Genomic DNA, 19172 nt, shown 5'->3' on the forward strand with positions numbered 1-19172 from the left:
AATCTCTTCTGGGTTAAATTTACACTCCCGTTTTGTTGGACTGGTGATTTTAGAAAAATGTTCATGTATTGTACATATGTGTACCATATATAAATATATATTTACTTTTTCATGCATGTTGAAGTGGAATACTATGAACACTTACCGTGCTGCAGTTTTAATTAAAGAAAAGCAACTTAATAGAATCCCAAAGTGTTTGAACTTCATGTTTTCAAGTCCTCTCTGTGTTACAGACTATCTCATTAGATCATAGTATGTGTAGCTGAGTGTTGGTGCATGTGTTACTGTATGGGAAAATGTGTCAAAACTGCCAAGCATCGAAAAGCAATAAAAAGTAGTCATATCTGTTGTCTGAACCCATAAATACACGTTCCTGACGTTTGATCCTTCCTGCTCCGTGTGCATGACTTGTTTGTTGATTTGTTTGTTTTTGTCTGTGTGCGTGTTGCAACTTCCCGAAGACGACACAAGAGGGAGCAGAAGTCCCTGGGAAGATGCATGTGTTTGGGGTGCAATTTATTGTACAGCCACTACGTGGTCATTGTGCAGCCGAGGTAAACGCGGATCACGTGACGACTCATTGCCATTGGTGAGTTGTTCTCACATTATGGCGGAGGGACTAGTTGTTCGAATGGATTGTCACTCTCATTTAAATGCCTGTTTTGTTTCTTGATCGACTGAATTTTAGTTTTTCATCATATTTCATTTGTCTTAAAGTACACTTCATTACACCGCTTCAACAATGGCAGACCGAGGAGTGGATTTGTCTGGTCTACCAAAAGAGGTCAGGGACCAATTGGCTGAGTTGGATTTGGAGCTATCAGAAGGTAAGGGTAGCGAAGGATGAAAGGGTGGATGTAACTGACCTCCTCCAACCAACCCTGCAATAATGTTGACGGATACTGAAATGTTTGTGCTAATAAATGTGATTGTTTGCATGATACCTTCATAACCTTAGCCGCATCCGTGAATGTTCTTTTTAGCCCAGACAAGCAAACTGGTGGGAGAAGACTAGGCATTATTCACAGTTCACTGTTGGTGTAGCGAAGTTAGTCCTTTGTACTGTGAAACCGGTAATGTTAGCCACACATTATGTTTAACGTGACGTTATAGAACAAATATATGTTGTGGCTAATAGGTGGTTAGAAATAATTCAATCTGCCGGGTGCATTGAACTTGAGTCTAGCAGTAGCCTACTGTTTACATTAAGTAGCTAGCTAACAATACTGTTGCTAGCTAGCTTAATCAACTGTGGGAAAGCACACTAAATGGCAAAACGAACATCCTGTGTAGCCAATGACATTGTCCGCTAGAAATACTTTGATTGCTTGGGCTGTCGCCGAATCTGTGTGCGAAAAAGACTGATAGGAACTCTCGGGAGGCTTTTGTTAGGTATTCCACGACCAGTGTATCGATATTAAACTGCTTATAAAGACAGTTGTCATGTTGGTAGTTGTGAGTGACCTAGGTGTGCTAACGTTATAATACTGCTTGTGAAGAAGGATGCTAATTTTCAGACTAGTTTTATATTCCCTAGTAGTGAAGTTCAAATCGTACAATTCATTAGACAATCTCCAAGCACTGTTGTCATTTGACATTATATAGGCTGTTGGAAGAGACCCCTAACGTTATAATTAAGTCATTCTATGCCTATGGAGGCAAAAGGTTACTTGTGACCATTTTCTGTGATCTTCCTCGCCCACATCAAGTCATCATCTATTGTGAAACATTTTTACGCAGACATAGTGACGTAGACTTTTGCCACTCATGACAGAATACAAGTATTTCACTCAAGCAGTGACAAAACTCCAGCAAGTTCGTCTAATTAGGACAGGCACTGCCAGCCTATTAAAAGGACCAGAGACACATATTTAAATAGCTCAGTCGCTGCAGGTGCTACGTTGCACAGTGTGACTGTAGTTTGATTCCCAACGCAATGAAACGGCGCTAGCCTAATAATCATAATAATAATGTTGCACCTCAGGATGTAAGGGGTGCGGCAGCAGGGGGTGTTTGAGTAATACAGTTATACAACCACAGCCAAGGGTACTGTGTGGGATTCTGACAGCAGCCTTGTTTTCATGCCCAGGGCATTATGCCACTCTGAACAGGCCATAGCAACAGAGAGTAATCAGAGCAGCCTTGGTTATAATCATTAGCACCATGGCAGAGTTGAATTACGAGGCTAGATAAAGCCATAATCTCCCCCTCCCCTAGCACCCGACCAGTCTGAAAATCAAAACAATGGTGTTTTCATTAAAATAAGACTTTCCTGTACACATCACTCTACTCTTAGGCATTCTGTTCAATATGTGTTGCAGTGTCACACTTTAAAAAACCCTTGCAGCAACGTTTGTGTGTGTGTGTGTGGAAGGGAGTATGTGTTTACAGCCTGTGGACAGGTGAGTAATATAGAGGGAGTGTGTGTTTGCGGACACTCTTGTGACACAGCCTCTTTGATGCACCTTCTCTCTGGCTGGAACAGCTGCTAGCCTCTGCAGCAGGCCTACAAGTCTGTCACATCAGTGCTGAACTCCCCCCTTCCCTCCAAGCCCACCTCCAGCACCACGGTGCCAGGCCCCCTGCTTCACCACCTGGGCTTGCCTGGCCCAGCTGAGATGACTCAGTCTATTAGCCGACCAATGAGGAAAAACGTGCGCACACACACGCACACACTGTGTCCTAATTTAGCAACAGCCATTTTCCTCTTTGTGGACATGTGAATGAACAAAAATGTCACATAGCGTGAGTGTGTCTGTCTTTAGACGGCTTCTTTCTCATGCTCGCTCAGCCTCTCACATGCTAGGACTGCTGTGTGACGTGTGACCACTATAAAGATAGTCTTTGATTCTGGTAAACGGTTGTGGATAATTGAGCTTGAAAGCCAATCAGACTTCATCCTTCACTTTTTTGCTCCTGTGGCAAGGTCTTGATTGCTGGAATCATGTATGGCTCAGTCCGAGCCAGTATGTTTCCCATGCACACATAGCTAGCTAGGACTGTGTACGAACTCTACAGCATACCTACAGTACTTAACGGACAGCCAGAGGAGCTAGCAGTGGAATTCAACTAAACCTTTATTGTTTTGAAATCATGGACTAGGCCTACACTTTATAAGGTTTTGAACGTTCAAAGAAAGTATTGGTCTTGTAATTTATTGTCCAGACTTGATGTCTGATGTTATAAACAATGACAATGTGTTTTTCCCATTTAGAGAACTTAAAAGTGTTTGTGTGTGAGTGGAGGAAAGGGGGGGAAGTCATGTGTCCATCTTCACACTCGTGACCATGGGTATCCATGGTGTTTTCCATTGAGACATGCATATTGAGCCTGACATAGAAACGAGGGGCGGAAATGCCTTGCATTAGCATGCTCGGCTTGGACTGGGCTTGGAAAAGAGAGAGAGAGGGGGGGGGGGGGGGCTGGTTTTGCAGGCCAAATGGCCTCTTAAATAACAGGCTGATTCTGCGAGTCCCCAGTGATCATGGGGACACAATGAGCTCCTTTGAGCCAGTCTGGGCCACGGTGGCATGGAGCTGTGCTGGCATTTAGGCTATTCAACTGAAAGCTTTGTGTTCTGCGCTGAGCTGTCCAGCGCGAGGGACCGAGCAGGCCAATGGTGGCGCTGACGGCAGCCCGGGTGGTGGCAGAAGTGACGCATCTATATGTGTGTGTGTGTCCATGTTGTTAGTCGCTTTAGCTAAAAATGTGTCAGCCAAATGTAATGTAATGTAATGTAATTGTAATGTAATGTGTGTGTGTGTGTATGTGTCTGTTGTGTCTGTCTGTGTGTGTTAAAGGAGTGTGTGCTTGTGTAAAGAAGCGGAGCCGTAGTGTGACACCCAGACGAAGAGCGGTCACTTCCCCCACGTGGGGCTCCAACAGGTGTGAGACTGGGGAAGTGTCTGTGTGTCTCCCATGTCTCCCTTATGTCAACAAGCCCAGCGGCTTCCTCATCTGCAGAGCTGCCAGGCCACCTGTGCTGTGGTGCTGCCGTGGTGCTGCCGTGGTGCTGCCGTGGCTGGGGTGGTGCACAGAGCTGCGGCACCTAGGAGCACACTGGACTCATGCAGGCATCATTAATAATGAGTGGGGAGCCATCATGGCTGTCATTACATGAGCACCATCACATTGTATCTGATACTGGAGTGCTGCACCGTGAGCCCATGTGACGTTCAGCTGGTTTTAAAGCAACATGATGTAGTAAAGTAACGGCTTCAAACCTCATTTTGATGGCAAACTGAATGGAGTCACTGACTCTGCTGCTGCGCCCAGAACACCTGGTATTGCACTGTAACGTTTTTGTCACCGGTAGGAGCATAACTCTTTTTGTCGGTGAACGATTTGGGTGCCCACTTAGTGCTACATGGGTATCCAGTAGGTTGAAAACTGATGGAAATGGGCATTTCTGCAATGTGTTACCTAGGCTACTTAAACCTGCAAACTTTCCCCATCAAGATTAGCTAGAGCCCCAGTTTAGAGTTGTACCAGAGCCCACAGAGAGGGCTCATTCATCTGCATGTGCCTTTGAACAGTTTGCGCATCCGCAGAGAAACCTGTGGGCTATTTTTGAACCAAACAGATTTCAAGCCTCATTTAGCCCATCTCCCGTCTATTATGCCCTTTCAGCCGCTTCTTGGTCTGTTCTCCATTTTATCGGAGAGTGTCGGGAGCTGTAGCTCATGGCCGCGTGGGCGCAGTGTGTGTAGGGTGAGGAAGTGTGTGTAGGGTGAGGGAGTGTGTGTGTGTGTGTGTGTGTGCGCGCAGACGGAGTGTGTGGTGTGAGGGAATGCGAGCGCGGATGCGTGGCCGCTGCGTGGCCGTGCCTCGTGTGACGTGACGTGAGCGAAGGAAGAAGGAGAAGAAAAAAAAGATGAGTGGCAGCTTGCCTTGCTGCTGCTGTTGCTGCCACTCTGATGTCGGGGGCAGATTACTGCCAGTTGCTCTCTATCTAGGCCACAGAGTGTCCGGATGGAGGGAGACAGAGAGAGAGAGAGAGGAAGAGAAAGAGAGGAAAAGAGAGAGAGAGAGAGAGAGAGAGATAGGGGCGAAATGAGTTGGGGTGAACAGAAGGAGGAGAGCGAGAATCTGTCATTTGCACTGTGACTCACTGCTTCTCTGTCCTTCTCTATGCCCTTGTCTCTACTCTTTCTCTCTCTCTTTCTCTCTCTCTCTCTCTCTCTCTCCCCCCCCTCCATCTCCTGGAAGGCTGAGAGTGGGCATCTGCCGAGCACCACCGCCACCACAGGGGCATCGGCCATACCAACCCTCCGCTTCTTTACCTGCAGCAGGGGCACTGCCAAGCAGTACATCCCCATCAGGTTCCCCTGCCCAAGCCCTGTCTAGCGTGGGTAGTGCTGGCCTTTGGAGGGTGGGATCCAGGTTGGATGGATGGCCAAATGGCAGGTTTGCATGCTCACTCAGCAGGCAGCAGGCCCTCATTTGGCTGATGACAGACTTTGTCACAGTCGCTACTCGAGACTTCAAGCCTCCCAGTCCTTCTGTCAGATATCAACAGGAGGCGTCCACCAAGAAGAGTCTTTATCAAATGATAGCATTGTAGAGAATATGAGACTTGGGTCTTGTCTAAGAATGTGGTTCTTGTTTGTCTATATAGTAGAGTAGATTTGAGCGGTGTGGATATACGGTATACGGCTTGTCGTATGGTAATCCTAATTCACAATCAGCCATAGTTTTAGAACCAAGTCCATGTTTAGGCATGGGTGTGTAACGCATATCACCCTCCATGACTCAGCTGCTGCTCTGAAAGTATTACATTGGGAACCCCCATGGGGCAGATCAAGGCAGATAGGCAGATGAAGCATGTGCTTCTCAGTAACTGTTCAAACCACAGCTCTCGTGACGCCTTGTTGTGTGCTGAGTCATGGGAAGGAAAGGCCCTCTCCACACCTGACGTCTCGTGGAAGCAGGAGCCGGTGCGGTCGATTCTTCAGAGTAGAAGAGGGGAGCGGGTCTTCCTCTCTTTCAGCGGCCTGCCATGAAGCCCAGCCTGCGTTCCCGGGGGCAGATGGGAAATGATCGGATGTCCGGGCTTCACACAGATTCCCTTTCCAGCCAACAAAAGGGAGCCGAGGGCTGTTGGAGCGGTCCGAGGCCCGGAGGTGTTGTGTTGCCCGCCTGCGCTGCTGCCGTTATATAATGCCCAGATCGGGGGCTGCCGTTGGGGCCGTGAATAGTTAATGCGTGCTGGCGCATGGGCCCGGCTCCTGAATAATTAACGAGCCATCATTAGATAGCACATGCTCCGCTCCCCACCCCGAATCCCTCTACAGCAACGTGTTGAAGCGACACTGGACCCCACGCTGCATTAGTGAAAAGTGTGTGGGGGTGGGTGGGGGTTTAGTGTGCGCCTACGGGTGCATGCATCTGTGTGGTTCTGGTCCTAATCATTGCCCCCCGCTGTGAGTGCAATGGGACATGGATATTGTGGCACTGTGGGGCATTTATGGGTCAGCAGGTACTGACAGTTAGAGAGTTGAGTGCTCTGGCGGTCTGCACTGCGCTGCTTCTGGAGTAGACCTATGTGGCCTCGACGAGGCGCTGACCTGGTTTCCAGGGCTCAGTGTTCCAGCCGGTGGAATCAATAGTTTTTGGAGGTGCTGCCGCCACACTGGCCTCGCTTGGCCTCCACACGTGTGTCCGCTCCAGAGGGCCGGCGCACGCAGGGTCTGACCTACTCCTTCCCAACGAGAGCTGGAGTGAGCCGGTACAGGGCCAGAAAAGATTTTGTTTGGTTTTTACTTACTGCTTAAGATGGTAGCAGGTTGTGTGGAAAGTGCAAGTTGTGAAAGAGAATCGTTTTCACCGGCACATGTTTTTTTTACAGTGTCGCTAGCGGTTTACTCTAGCACTCCTTTTTTTGTTCCTCCTCTACTGTCAGACATGGCCTCCCACTCTAGGGAGAAGTTATACCTCCTTCGCTCGCACTCTCTCTCTTTCTTTCTTTCTTGCTTTCTCTCGCTCTTACTCGAGAACCAGTTTGGTGTGCTTTCACGGTTGCCCTGTGCTGTTTGCTTTGTGTGTGCACTCCCACTTGGGCCGGCCCTCTCCCATTGTAATCCCCCCCCACACACACCTTTTGTCGCACAGGGCCGCAACATGACGGATAGCAGCAGCCTCCGCTGTGTCAAGAGACGGCCATCCCTCTTTCTCTCTGTCTGTGTTTCCTCCTCTTCCCTCCCTCTCATCCCTGCTCTACTGGACTGGATTAACCTGAAGCTCTTTCACGTGTTGCAGCGCTTTGCCAGCCCTTTGCTCAGCGGTTGCTCAACTCTCCACTCTCCTGAAAGCCCTGGGCTTGTTTGAGTCAGCCTCATGGGGTAACAAGTGCTGACACCACTCCAATAAAAAAACAAACAAACAAAAAAAAAAACTATGGGCTGTTGTCACTCAAACAGCTAACACCCATCAAACAGGCAGACTTGGATCCCTGTCTGTCGCCGTGGAGATAGGAAGCAAAGGGGAAGTCCCGTTTGTGCATCAATTAGACTGGTTTGTTTTGATTTTAGGCCCCAATTAGCAGATCTGGGAGATTGATGAAAGTCAGGATGAATATGAATGATGTGTGCATCGCACCACGTTCGGCCCGGAGCTGTGGCAGAGAGGTGCTCGTTGGCACAGATTCCTGTTTGTCTCTGGGTTGGGCAGATTTTCCGCTCACATTTGCATGCGCTAGCAAACATGTCCCCTTTGTTTTTTTTCCTGTGACTGTTTATGCTATGGATACTGAACTCTTGAATTTCCCCTAGGGATCAATAAAGTATCTATCTATCTATCTATCTATCTATCTATCTATCTATCTGAACCGTTGAAGGTGACAGTTGAATTTATAGTTTATAAGTTGCATTTTTCACAACTTTTATAGCGGCTTGGCTACCTTACTACAGTCATTTTATATCAGTAGAGATCTCTTTGTGTCTGGCTTTAGATGTGATGACTGCTTGAACTGTCACTTGGTACATGCTAATAGTCTGTGGAATGTTCCATTTCCTTTGATGTCCGCAGTGTTTAAGCTTTGCATACTACTTGCATCATGCTGAAATGATTTTTTTAAGACTTTTTTAAAGACACATTGCTGAAATAATTGAAAGGCTATGTGATGCCAGAGTTGTGAGAGGCTGTTAAACTGCGTCGTCACATGTACTTTATGTAAAGGTCATTCAGAATCACCCAGATTCCATCCAGGGCACTGTTTGCCCACTCCCTCAGACTGAGCATGCCGCACCCCCGGGCGTCTCACCTGAGTGACTGCTGTCTGCCTTCGACATGCTCCGACGCTCCTGGCTGTTTCAGACGTGTTTTTGTGGTGCAGGAGTGGAGCTGCATGCACACCACTGCCTGAGGCCCCTGTACCCCACTCTCCACAGGAGGGGCATGTCTAGTGTGCTCCATAATTACACTGTTTCACAGGCGGCAGGACCAGTGTGTGTTGGCACTGGGATATGGGTCACTGTTACACACCAAGCAAGACTAATGACCACAGACTGGCCTCTTCCCTATGTTCCCATACCCTCCCCTCCCCTCTCATCTCATCTCTCTCGTCTCTCCCAGCTCTGTCATGTTATCCCCCCTAGGTCAGTTTCAACCTATTAGCCAAAGGCTTGGACTTTGTCCAGATTTTATTTTGTCACTCTTAAGGAGTTTCGAAGTTTGCATTTGGAAACCTGAGACTGAGGCACGGCTTTAGATCTGTACATGCAGGCATGATTCAACAGCCCACTCCCAAATCACCTCTCACCCTCTTTCTCCCACTCCCACTCCCTCTCTTCTCTCTTTCTCTCTCTCTTTTTCTTTCTGTCTCTCTCCCTCCCTCTCTTTCTTTCTTTCTTTCTCCCTCTCTCTCCCTCTCCCTCTCTCTCCTCTGAGTGGGGCCGTGTGGATGAGATTATGAGAGAGGCGATTGTTGGGGTTGGGTGTGGACGCCGCTGCGGGGAGCATTTTTCTCAGCAGTCGGTCACTTTCTATATTTAAAAGGCCGACCAGGCTTACACACGAGGACGCAGCCAGGGGCTTTCGGGGGAGGCTCTCTCTCTCTCTCTCTCTCTCTCTCTAAGCAGTCCTGTACGCCTCCGTGCTGGGCCCACATTACACCGCTGCGGCCACACGGATTAGGCCAAAAGCATATTTTTTGGGCTCTAAGGCCCCATGCTGAGGGGGTCGGCGGGCCGGGGGAGGGCAGAGCCGTTGTTCCCCTCCCCCTCCCTTTCAGGCCATTTGTGTAGTGAGGGGATTTTTTTTACAGGACCATCTTCTCTCTATTCTGTATTTGACTTGAATGAAAACGACGGTTGCAGAGTTGTTTTTTTTTAAGTAGAACTTCAGAGACACACGAGAGAGAGAGAGAGAGAGAGAGAGAGTGTCTGTGTGTGTGTGTGTGTGTGTGTGTGTGTGTGTGTGTGTGCGCGTTTCCATGTAGCGCTCCCAGATGCATTAGTCAGAACTCCCAGGAGTGGGGAAAAGAACAAAAGCCCTGCAAAACACTCCAGTGGGTGTGGTCTCAAATGTCACGCTTAACCCCCGTAAAGCACACAGTAGCGTAATTGTCCTGACATGGCAGCCATTTCTGCTTTGGGGGGGGAGTAAAGGGGGGGTGGAGTGTTAGGGGATGGGGCTCTTGTTATCTGTTTGCCATTTCAAACCCAATTAGCTAACCTTTCATTACACTTAAACAGTCCATCATTTGGTTTGACATGTTTGTGGGATTAGCTTTGACAGTGGCAGCCAGGGCTTCGCTCATGTGTCATGGATTATGAAGTGCTCACAGATAAGACCTGCGCTCTGACTCTCTCTCTCTCTCTCTCTCTTAGTCACTTCCGGTCCATTCCACGCGCTACCTCTGGCACAGGTGCGGCCGGCAGGTGAGTGAGCAGGCCAGAGTGTTTACACTACGGGCTGCTCTGAGTCAGGGAGTGGAGGCAGCGCTGTGACGACACCAGTAGTGAGTGAGAGAGAGAGAGAGAGAGAGAGAGAGAGGAAAAAGAGGTGGAGAGAGGAAAGAGAGGTACACTCGTGACTGGCAACAAAGTTATCAGCTTTCCCAAACAAATCCATACATGTCTCTCTCTCTTCCACAGTCATTTAGTCTGACTCAGCTGCCATTCATTGACTTGTCTCTCACTTATCTTCTCATGTATCACTCTTTTTTTTTATCCTTTTTTTTCACCCTCCTACAGTCTCTCATTCGGTTATTCCGGCTTAACATGAAGACACTGGTGACGGACATTTGTACTGTTTCAGTGCTATCTGGCGTGGCAGAATCCGCACTCACATCCATCTGGTGGTTAAATGTTGCCCGCTGAGGAGCTTGACTGGGATTGATTGCTCTTTAATCCGTAAAGTAAATAGCAGATTTTTCTGAAAGGCACTTCTCAGCCTCCCCTCCCTTCCCTTCATGCCTACAGTATTTGCCCAGCTGTTTGGTTGCACGTGATTCCGAGTTGTCAGTCGTCACAGTCCCAATGTCACTGTAACGCCTCACAGGGTATCACTAGCATGAGTCAACGTCTCTGGTGATAACAGCCTGACAAAAACCACATTGCTGCTGTGATATCATGAACCTGCCGAAACTGCAAACAATAGGCCTCACTGTAGGGTCAGCGTTGCGTCTGACGTCGGCTCCTCCACTCTCTGACCCCCCCCCCACACACACACACATAACCGTCACCAATCTGTCCAGCTGGAGAGTTGGGAAACCACAAGTGTGTGTGAGAGAGAATGAGCGAGCCTTGCGTCATCAGCGGTCTGCTCAGCACTTGCGAGTCCAGATCATGGACCAGGCAGCGACTGGTTTCAGTGTGAGATCACATTTCCCTCCTGTGACTGGATTCCTGTTCTCTCACTTTGTTCCTCTTGTGTGACCGTTGAATGTAGGGAGGAGGCAAAAGAGTCAGAAATGAAAAAAGGGGGGGGGGAGAGAGAGAGAGAGAGAGATGTTGGCAAATGAAAGAGGGAACCAGAGAGGGGGGGCGGGGAAGGACTGGAGTGCTTTTTAAATAAGGGCCTTGGTGATGGCAGGAAGTGAAGGGGTGGCCTCTTAGCAACCACAGTGTCTGCACTTCAAAGACAACAAGTGCTGCTGCACTTTGTAACAGTTGCTGTTGTGCCGCTCTTTTATTATGCTATTGTGCTGGCATTCTGTTAGTAATTAAGGACATGCTTGAATGTACGTGCTGGCAGCACATGACTTAAAGTGATTCAACCAGTGGATGATTTGATGATTCAACCAGTGGAGAGCTAGTGATTTCAAAGAGAGATGAGAGATGGAGTTAGATACTGCCTGCCATTATGGAGATCTATTTGCCTGCACATTAGTGTATGCTGCGTGTGTGTGTGTGTGTGTGTGTGTGTGTGTGTGTGTGTGTGTGTGTGTGTGTGTGTGTGTGTGTGTGTGTGTGTGTGTGTGTGTGTGTGTGTGTGTTCAGGTGCAATATGTGTTTTGCATATTTTCTCCCTGAGTGTGTACTGGTGTTTATTTTAGTACTCCCTCTGCATGAGTCTACAGTATATATTTACATTTAGAACACACACGCTATCTCCGACTGTTTGTGATTCGGAGTTGACGGTGTTTGTTTGTGCTTTCGACCGCCGGCCGTCGAATGTGGAGCCTAGCCATGACGTGCTGCTGCTCACGACGATGTCATCCCCTCAGAGAGACAGCCTGAAAAAACGTCCTGCTCCGCTTAGTCCACAACGCGCATCATGACGTGCGGGACGTCTTGAGAGCTGATCCTGGACCTGCCATCCCGCGAGCACCTCGCGTCCTCTCTCCCCGTTGTGAGCTATTCCTGGAGAGGCTCCCCGGCGAAGAGCACTGCTAGGGTCAACTTTCCATTATCTCCTAATTAAGGCCCTCGAGGAGGAGGAGGAGGAGGAGGGAAAAGGAAAAACAGGTGATGGCATTCTCGAACCAATCAGTTGCTTTAATTAGTCGATTAGCGGCGGATCTCCTGAAATAGGGCTGCCTACCCCCTGACCTACATTGGCACTCCGTGAGACGTCCCCAGAGGACCGGCTCTGGCTCCGTGAGAAGTCCCCGGAGGACCGGCTCTGGCTGGTTGCGGACTAGACACCGTGACGGAATCCAGGGAGTCGAGGGCTGAATGGTTCCAGAGCTGCCACCCAGACGACGTCTGAACGGGGCGAGGGTGAAAACCGAGGGCAGATTTAGAGGGAAGGGGACGCCATGGGCGGTATTTAAAGCACCATTCAGCCCCTGCCAGTTTCTCTCAGTTTGATGAGTGCAGCCCTGTAGTGCACTGGCTGGCTTCCTGGCTTGTGTGTGTGTGTGTGTCTAAAGTTTTGTTAATGGGTCAGGCCCAGGACAAATCGGCAGTGGGGTTGTCCAGTGCACAGACCTGCTTATCGATGGTCAAGTGCTGAGGTCATCCCCACGAGACACCCAGGGTTCTGAACAGAGGTTCTTCAGGCCTCTCAGCCAGGAACAGTGCTCATATGTACATGCTGAACCTAGTACTTCAGAAACATGTCAGATAATTGCAGCCCCCTCGCCCCTTATGGGAACAGCCATCATTGTGTGCCCTAAAGCACCTGGCAACAGGGTTTAATAAGCGGGCGAGCATGAGCGATGACAGTGTGCCTTGCGCTACGGGATTAAACAGTGCTCCAGAGGTACACTGTCAGTGTGAGAGAAATCTCAAGTCTTTTGTGTTCCCATGTTGCAGTTTGCCAGGGCCGCTGCATTTTCCATGTATCAATACTCCACATTCCAGCGCCACGGCTGGCCGCCAGTCCTGCAGGCTCTGATTTAATTGAGACTCAGAGAAGGCTGGAGGAAGCTGGGGAAGTGTGGGAAAGTTCATATCTGTGTGTGGGAGGAGAGCGGCTCACCAAATGAGAGGGGATGAGGTGCTAAGTTTGATGGAGTGAGAGGTGTACAGACAGCGCCGGGGAGAGCCAGCCAGGGAGCGGGAATTTAATAAGCTCCTATTCTACCCTGCTGTGGAGCTGAGAGGGGTAGAGTAGAGAGTAGACCAGCGCCCTCTCTCTCTCTCTCTCTCTCTCCCTCTCCCTCTCACTCTCTTCCTCTTTCCTTCTCCCTCCCTCCCTCTCTCCTTCTCTCTGTCTCTCTTACTTCTTTTCTCCCACGCCCTCAGCATTACACCCCCCCCTTATTTCTCATTTTTGTGGTATCTAAAAACTAAAACCAGTGGAAATGCGCGCACACACACACACACACACACACACACACACACAGATGCAGCCATATGTAGACACAAGAAGAAAAAACACCCCTCGGTGGACTGCGGAAAGAGTCCAAAACTGTTCTCCTTATATGGCAGGTGAATCCAGGCCAAAGCCAGATTGCTGTTACTCCATGATAAACCGCGGTGTCATTGGTCGACCCGCTGAAGATGTTGCTGTCCGTTCTACACTACGCTTCGCCTCTACTCACCCAAGGGCATTTATCACACAATATGTCTGCCAGCCTAGCCGTTTTCTGTCGACAGGGCACATTCTCTGGACATCTAACATGTGCAGTCCGCTCAGAAAAGGCCACTGTCACAATGGTTAGAACAGACAGATCTGTATTAATGTATAGTCTCCTCTTCTGTCCTAGAAGTTAACCTTGAAAATCTGTACTCTTTGTACATGTCACAGAGCTTCCACTGTACTGATGTGCTTTTGTGTTTTTTTGCTGGGACACAGCCAGCATTAGCAGACAAATTCATGTCTAGGGACCAGTCAGCTGAGGATTTGTGTCCGTCTCCGCAGCTGTCTTGGAAAAGTAGAATAGACTGTAGGAGGATGTAGCCAACATATGTGCTGGCCACGTTGCAGCTTGCGGCTAAAGCTGAACTTAGTGTCTTAACAAAAAGATTTAGCGCACACTTTTACCCCTAACAGAGAGCGAGTGAGAGAGGGCTACCCACATTATACCTTGAATTTAATCTCATTACTGCGCACACAATTGAATTGTATTGTTTTTGTCCTGCTGGAGCGAGTCTCTGTTCGATGGGAGTTCATTAAAGGATTAGAGAGGCTTGATTCACGTGGTGCTCAAATAGGCAGCATTCCTCAGGACCTAGCGCAAGGCTGCTAAGTTGTTCCTCTCGAAGGGAGGTGGAATTAAGCCGTTTTGGGGGTCCGTTTGGCGTTTGCAGACCAGGGCTGTGTACACTGTACACGGTGGTTAACCAGAACCCCATCTGTGCATGCATTGCAGTGGATGAGTGATTGGCCTGGACTGGACAACATGTGTGGAGATTTACTGCAGAGACTGCAGACTGAGCAGGGGGATGGGTTGGGTTGGTCTGGTGTGATGGTGGTGGAGGGGGGCTGTGTGTGTGTGTGTCTGTGTGTGTCTTTGTGTGTGTGTGTGTGTGTGTGTCTGTGTCTGTGTGTGTGTGTGTGTGTGGGGGGGGTGACAAAGTGTAAATGTATGGACTGTGGGCTACGCTAGCTAGTGTTTCACCACAGTTCTTTTGGGAGCCCAAACTTTCGCTCCTTTTCCGTCCACACTCACCTCACTTCACTGCTGCCAGACCACAGAGCTCATCGCGAGTCGTCGCCCAGCCAGCTCCACCGACACCGGGGCCTCTGTCTGATGCTTATCTGCTCATGAATTACAGAACAGCGCTGCTAGCCTAGCACTCACCAGTCTGCTTCAGAAAACAGCCCTTTTCTAGGACATGTTGCCTTTGTCTGGTGGGAATTTGTGCAAAGCAAAGCAGCTCAAATCATTTTTTTTAAACATATGATAATAAATTGCCCCAGAGCCTCAGGCTTCTCCCACATGTGTCTGTCGTTGTGGAGTGTCAGAGTGACATTTCCAGCCATGGTTTACACAGGCCTATTGTGTCGGTTCTCTTGTTTTGTGATCCAGGTTGTGATAGTCCAGTCAGGCTTAGAAAAGTACAAACATACTATGCCACTGATTCAATGCTATGGCAGATCGTAGTAGGGATTCTACAATATCCCAACGAGCACAGGCCCTCACTACCATTCCAGGACATGAGCTCGGATAAACCAGCCTCAGACCTTAACTATGTGGGGATTTGCTTTCAAAGATTAACCTACCTACCTACCTACACATGTAGCTGCTGGCTATCTTCATAGAGTCATTGAAACCAACATCCTAAATCCTGGTATCAACTACAAATGGTCCATATGCCTGTTTCTCTGCCTGGGCCCTAGGGTATTGGCCTAGTGCTTGAAGAGAGGCTTAAGGGTTGTCCATGTAAGTCTGTCAAGTTCAGCCTGCTCTTGTGTGGAGCACACCTGGCGTTAGGTTGGGGCTGTGGCTCTCGTGGCACAGGGCGGGATTAACCTACCTCTGTGTGCTGCTCAGGGATTAGAGGCCCTGCCCTGTCTGGGGCAGGCCGATAACCGAGGAGTCTTAGGACCCTGCTTTAAATAGCCTTTGGAAGACCATCTGACTCCCACTCCGTGCGGGCATTTGGGCCAATGTGGCTGGCCGTGGGAGACGGTCCAGGTCCGTGGGGGCTGGGAAGTTTTTGGAGAGATGAGATTCTGGGAGGGAGAAAAACAAGAATTTACAGAGGACAGATTAGTTTTATTTTTTCATCTTCTTTTTGTGGTTTTGCTTCCTGTAGTCTAGGCTAATTTCTAGCTGTAGTCTAGGCTAAATTCTAGCTGTAGTCTAGGCTAATTTCTAGCTGTAGTCTAGGCTAATTTCTAGCTGTAGTCTAGGCTAATTTCTAGCTGTAGTCTAGGCTAATTTCTAGCTGTAGTCTAGGCTAATTTCTAGGTTGACGCCCTATGAGTTTCTGATTTGCAGTAAGGAACGCAGCCACTGAAGTGGCAACATTTCCTTGCTTGGTGGCGTATTGACAAAAAAAAAAGACTAACTCTTTGTTCTCTGTGAGAAGTAGTGGACTGCTGAAAGTGTGGAGAAGTAGGGTGGCTAATGCTATTGTATGAAATTCCTGTGAGCAGAATAGGCCGTGAGCCTAACCCTCCGTAACCTCGACCACAAAGGACATCTGCTTGGCCGTGAGCTGCTAAAATGGTCGCGGACAGTACATCATTCTTCACATAAACAGCGCCATTATGAACTGTTTCCCCTGCTGAGCTGCTGTGATGGAGCAGTCTGCTCCCGGGCTCTAAAAATATAACCCCATGGTTGACGCCACTTCCTTTCCTGTAAACCCCTGTATTTATGTTTATCTCTGTGGGCTTGTTGCTCGTGCAAGAGTGTCTCCAGTCAAATATATGCCTTTGCTGCTTGTCTTCGAGGTCTTTTCTTTGTTTACCAACAAGTCAACAGCTGTAACTTCAAGCAGGCAGATGCAAATTGAATGCAAATAAGCAGGAATCTTTTCATGTCTGGTGCCTGCCCAGCAAAGGCCGAGAGTGGACACTTCATACTAAAAGAGAATGTGATGACCTGACACCACCTAGGCAAACTGCATCCTACTGGGCTAGATTCAGAGATTGCTAACACGCTGCAAGCAGTGGCCCCCCCCCCCCCCCGTCTCCCCGTCCCACGGAACTGACAACTGACACTTCGCTGCAACACATACAATTATATGTATTCACCTCTATTCACACACAATGAGGCATTATTTTCAGTTGTGATTGAGCTGTATATTTGGAGAATCTACAACAGGTCTGCACAATGAATTTTGAAAGGCAACTGCGACTATTGCACGTCTGCCCCATTTCTGATACCGTGGGGGAAGAAAATTAAACCGTGGGGGGCCGCCACTACCAAATCAACATAGAGGAAACACTGAGCCTATTACATTTGTCAGATGCCCTGTTCATGCCCTGCTCATGCCCGCCTCAGATTTCCTTCTAATCTGGGATTACTGAGGTTTGGATTATAACACGGCATGTGATGGAAGATTTGTTTTTGGATTGTCCTGCTATGAGATAATAGGACCCAGTGTGAGGTGCCAGAGGTGTTCTTTCATTTAAACCACTAATTTGCTTACGCATTGCCTAAACAACAAAACTTGTTTGAGTGTTGTCATCCAGCACAACTCTCTCTTCAGATGATTTGTTACAACTCTGAAAGTGACAGCTATAGTTGAACAGGTTTGTGGAGTTTGCTCGTTGAGGAGAGAGCAAAGTTTGCCATGGCACGCTCAGTATGTGGATGTAGGTGGAGGCTGAGCTGCGCTTGTGTAGGTGTTTTGGCTCGGGAGAGCGTAGAGGAGGGGGAGGGCCTCGCCCAGGCGGCGAGAGGAGAGTGGACGGCGGTGCCAGGGCCTCAGCTTGGTCTCCCGCAGCTCCACGTAAGCGCACCAAGCGCTACCGCGGCCATGATCACTGCTATGGTACTGTTCCGTGGGCCGAGGCGGGTTTGGCTATGGTCACCACTCAGCTGTGTACACGTGTGTGTTTTTGTGTCTGTGTTTGTCTTTGTGTCTTTGTGCGTCTTTATTTTTGTTTGGGTGTCTGATTATGTTATGGTTAGTGTGCGCGGATTGTGTGTTGTGTTTGTGTGTGTGTTTTTGTTTGTGTGTGTGTGTGCGTGCGTGCGTGTGCGTGCGTGCGTGCGTGCGTGTGCGTGCGTGCGTGCGTGTGTGTGTGTGTGTGTGTGTGTGTGTGTGTGTGTGTGTGTGTGTGTGTGTGTGTGTGCGTGCGTGCGTGTGTGTGTGTGTGTGTGTGTGCGTGTGTGTGTGTGTGCGTGCGCGCCTGTATGTGCGTTTGCACAAGTGAGAGTGTTTGTAGCAGCGTCCTTGTTTGCGTATTTGTGCCACTCAGTAGGAGGCATCTATGCATGGCAAATTGCAGGATGACATAATCGCCCAACCTCATGAGGAATGGCGCGAGCAGCTAGAGGGAGAAGAGGAAGCAGATGCCATGGCCACTGCCCCTCTCACTCTGGCCCTGGCTATCGGCTTGCACCAAATGGCCTGGACGCTGCCGCAATGCACCCGCTGTGCTGTGCTGTTCCAGGAACCGCTGCCACTGGGACGGTGTGGTGTGATGCTTTAATCAGTTACGCACGTGGGGAATGTAGAGGAGGGGAGCGGGGTCTATCAGAAATCGCCTGCCTCAACACACACGCTCCTCTTTCAAGCGTGTGCGTGTGTGTGCATGTGTGTGCGCGTGTGTGCGTGTGTGCGTCGTGCGTGTGTGTGTGTGCGTCGTGCGCGTGTGTGTGCGTGTGTGTGATTACATCCATTTCATCTGGTTGCAGTGCTCTCCGGGCCTTACCCAGCACTATCTCCAAATAGCTCACCGCATTGTCTTATTAGTAATAGCCATGCAGGCTGTGTCTCCGAAGCCCCTTGACATTCATCTGAGGCTAAATGTGGCCCTTGTGCATTCTGGCCGCTGAATTAAAGAGCCCAAGACAAAAGGCAAGAAAGGGGGGCTTATATAATAAGCTCTTCGTGACTGGAGGTTTTGTCATGGCGTTTTCGCTTAGTCAGGTTCCTGAATGATTCACACGAATTATGAAAACATGCCTGTGGGAGTGGGTGTGAGCGTGTGGGTGGATGCGATCCCATGGTGGGATTGGCAAGGGAAGCAGCCAGAGATGGGCACTTGTGGCTGCTGGAGTGGTCAGTCATCTTGGAGTCAGCCAGTTCGTTAACCACCAGTGTTCACCAGAACGTACAGTAGCCTGACCTTGTGTTGTCAGGCAGCATTACTGTTCAAAATCGCTCTCACTTTTGGCTTTCCTGCGCCTCACTTTACTCTTCTTAGCGACTCTGTGTCTGACTTTATCTTTCTTAACCAATCCGACCTATTATACGCTACTAATTTTATACTGTTACAAAGTGTGTGACCAATAAATCCCTCTGAATCTGAACCTGAATCAGTAACATTGTTTCTCCCTCTTTACCTCTTTCGTATCTCGCTCTTTCCATCTCTTCCTCTCTCTCTCTCTCTCTGAATGTCTGTCTTCTTTTTCTCTTGAACTTCCAGTCTATCATGTCTTTCTCTCTGTCTTTGCCTTACGCCTAGACACTCACTCACTCTGAACTCCCCCGCACAGTCGGCTGGAGTCAGAGGTCATAGGAAGTGACCTCACTCTGAGGCCGTGGCTGGTTACCGTGGCTCCAGTCTAACAGAAGGCAGATGTTGATAAAGAGGCTGTGATGTCATCATGCTGGAGCTGTTTTCTCAGGAGTGTTCCACTCTGCTCTCTCTCTCTCTCTCTCTCTCTCTCTCACACCCTCCCTTTCAGAGGGCCAGTCGAGGTCAGAGAACCG

General features: G+C 49.1%; 1 protein-coding gene across 1 annotated transcript in view; it reads left to right on the forward strand.

Moving 5' to 3' along the window:
• Positions 1-602: 602 nt before the first annotated feature.
• The window catches only part of dip2ba (disco-interacting protein 2 homolog Ba), a 51515-nt gene continuing 32945 nt past the window's right edge, over positions 603-19172 (forward strand). The window contains exon 1 of the mRNA XM_076277112.1: positions 603-827. Coding sequence (XP_076133227.1) covers positions 743-827 — 85 coding nt within the window. The 5' untranslated portion in view covers positions 603-742. The remainder of the gene's footprint in view (positions 828-19172) is intronic.

This window comes from Alosa pseudoharengus, unplaced genomic scaffold (assembly GCF_046254945.1).
Source record: "Alosa pseudoharengus isolate Yale_2024_CS ecotype anadromous, Long Island Sound unplaced genomic scaffold, YU_APseudo_1.1 YU_APseudo_1.1_scf_9, whole genome shotgun sequence".
Taxonomy (NCBI): Eukaryota; Metazoa; Chordata; class Actinopteri; order Clupeiformes; family Clupeidae; genus Alosa; species Alosa pseudoharengus.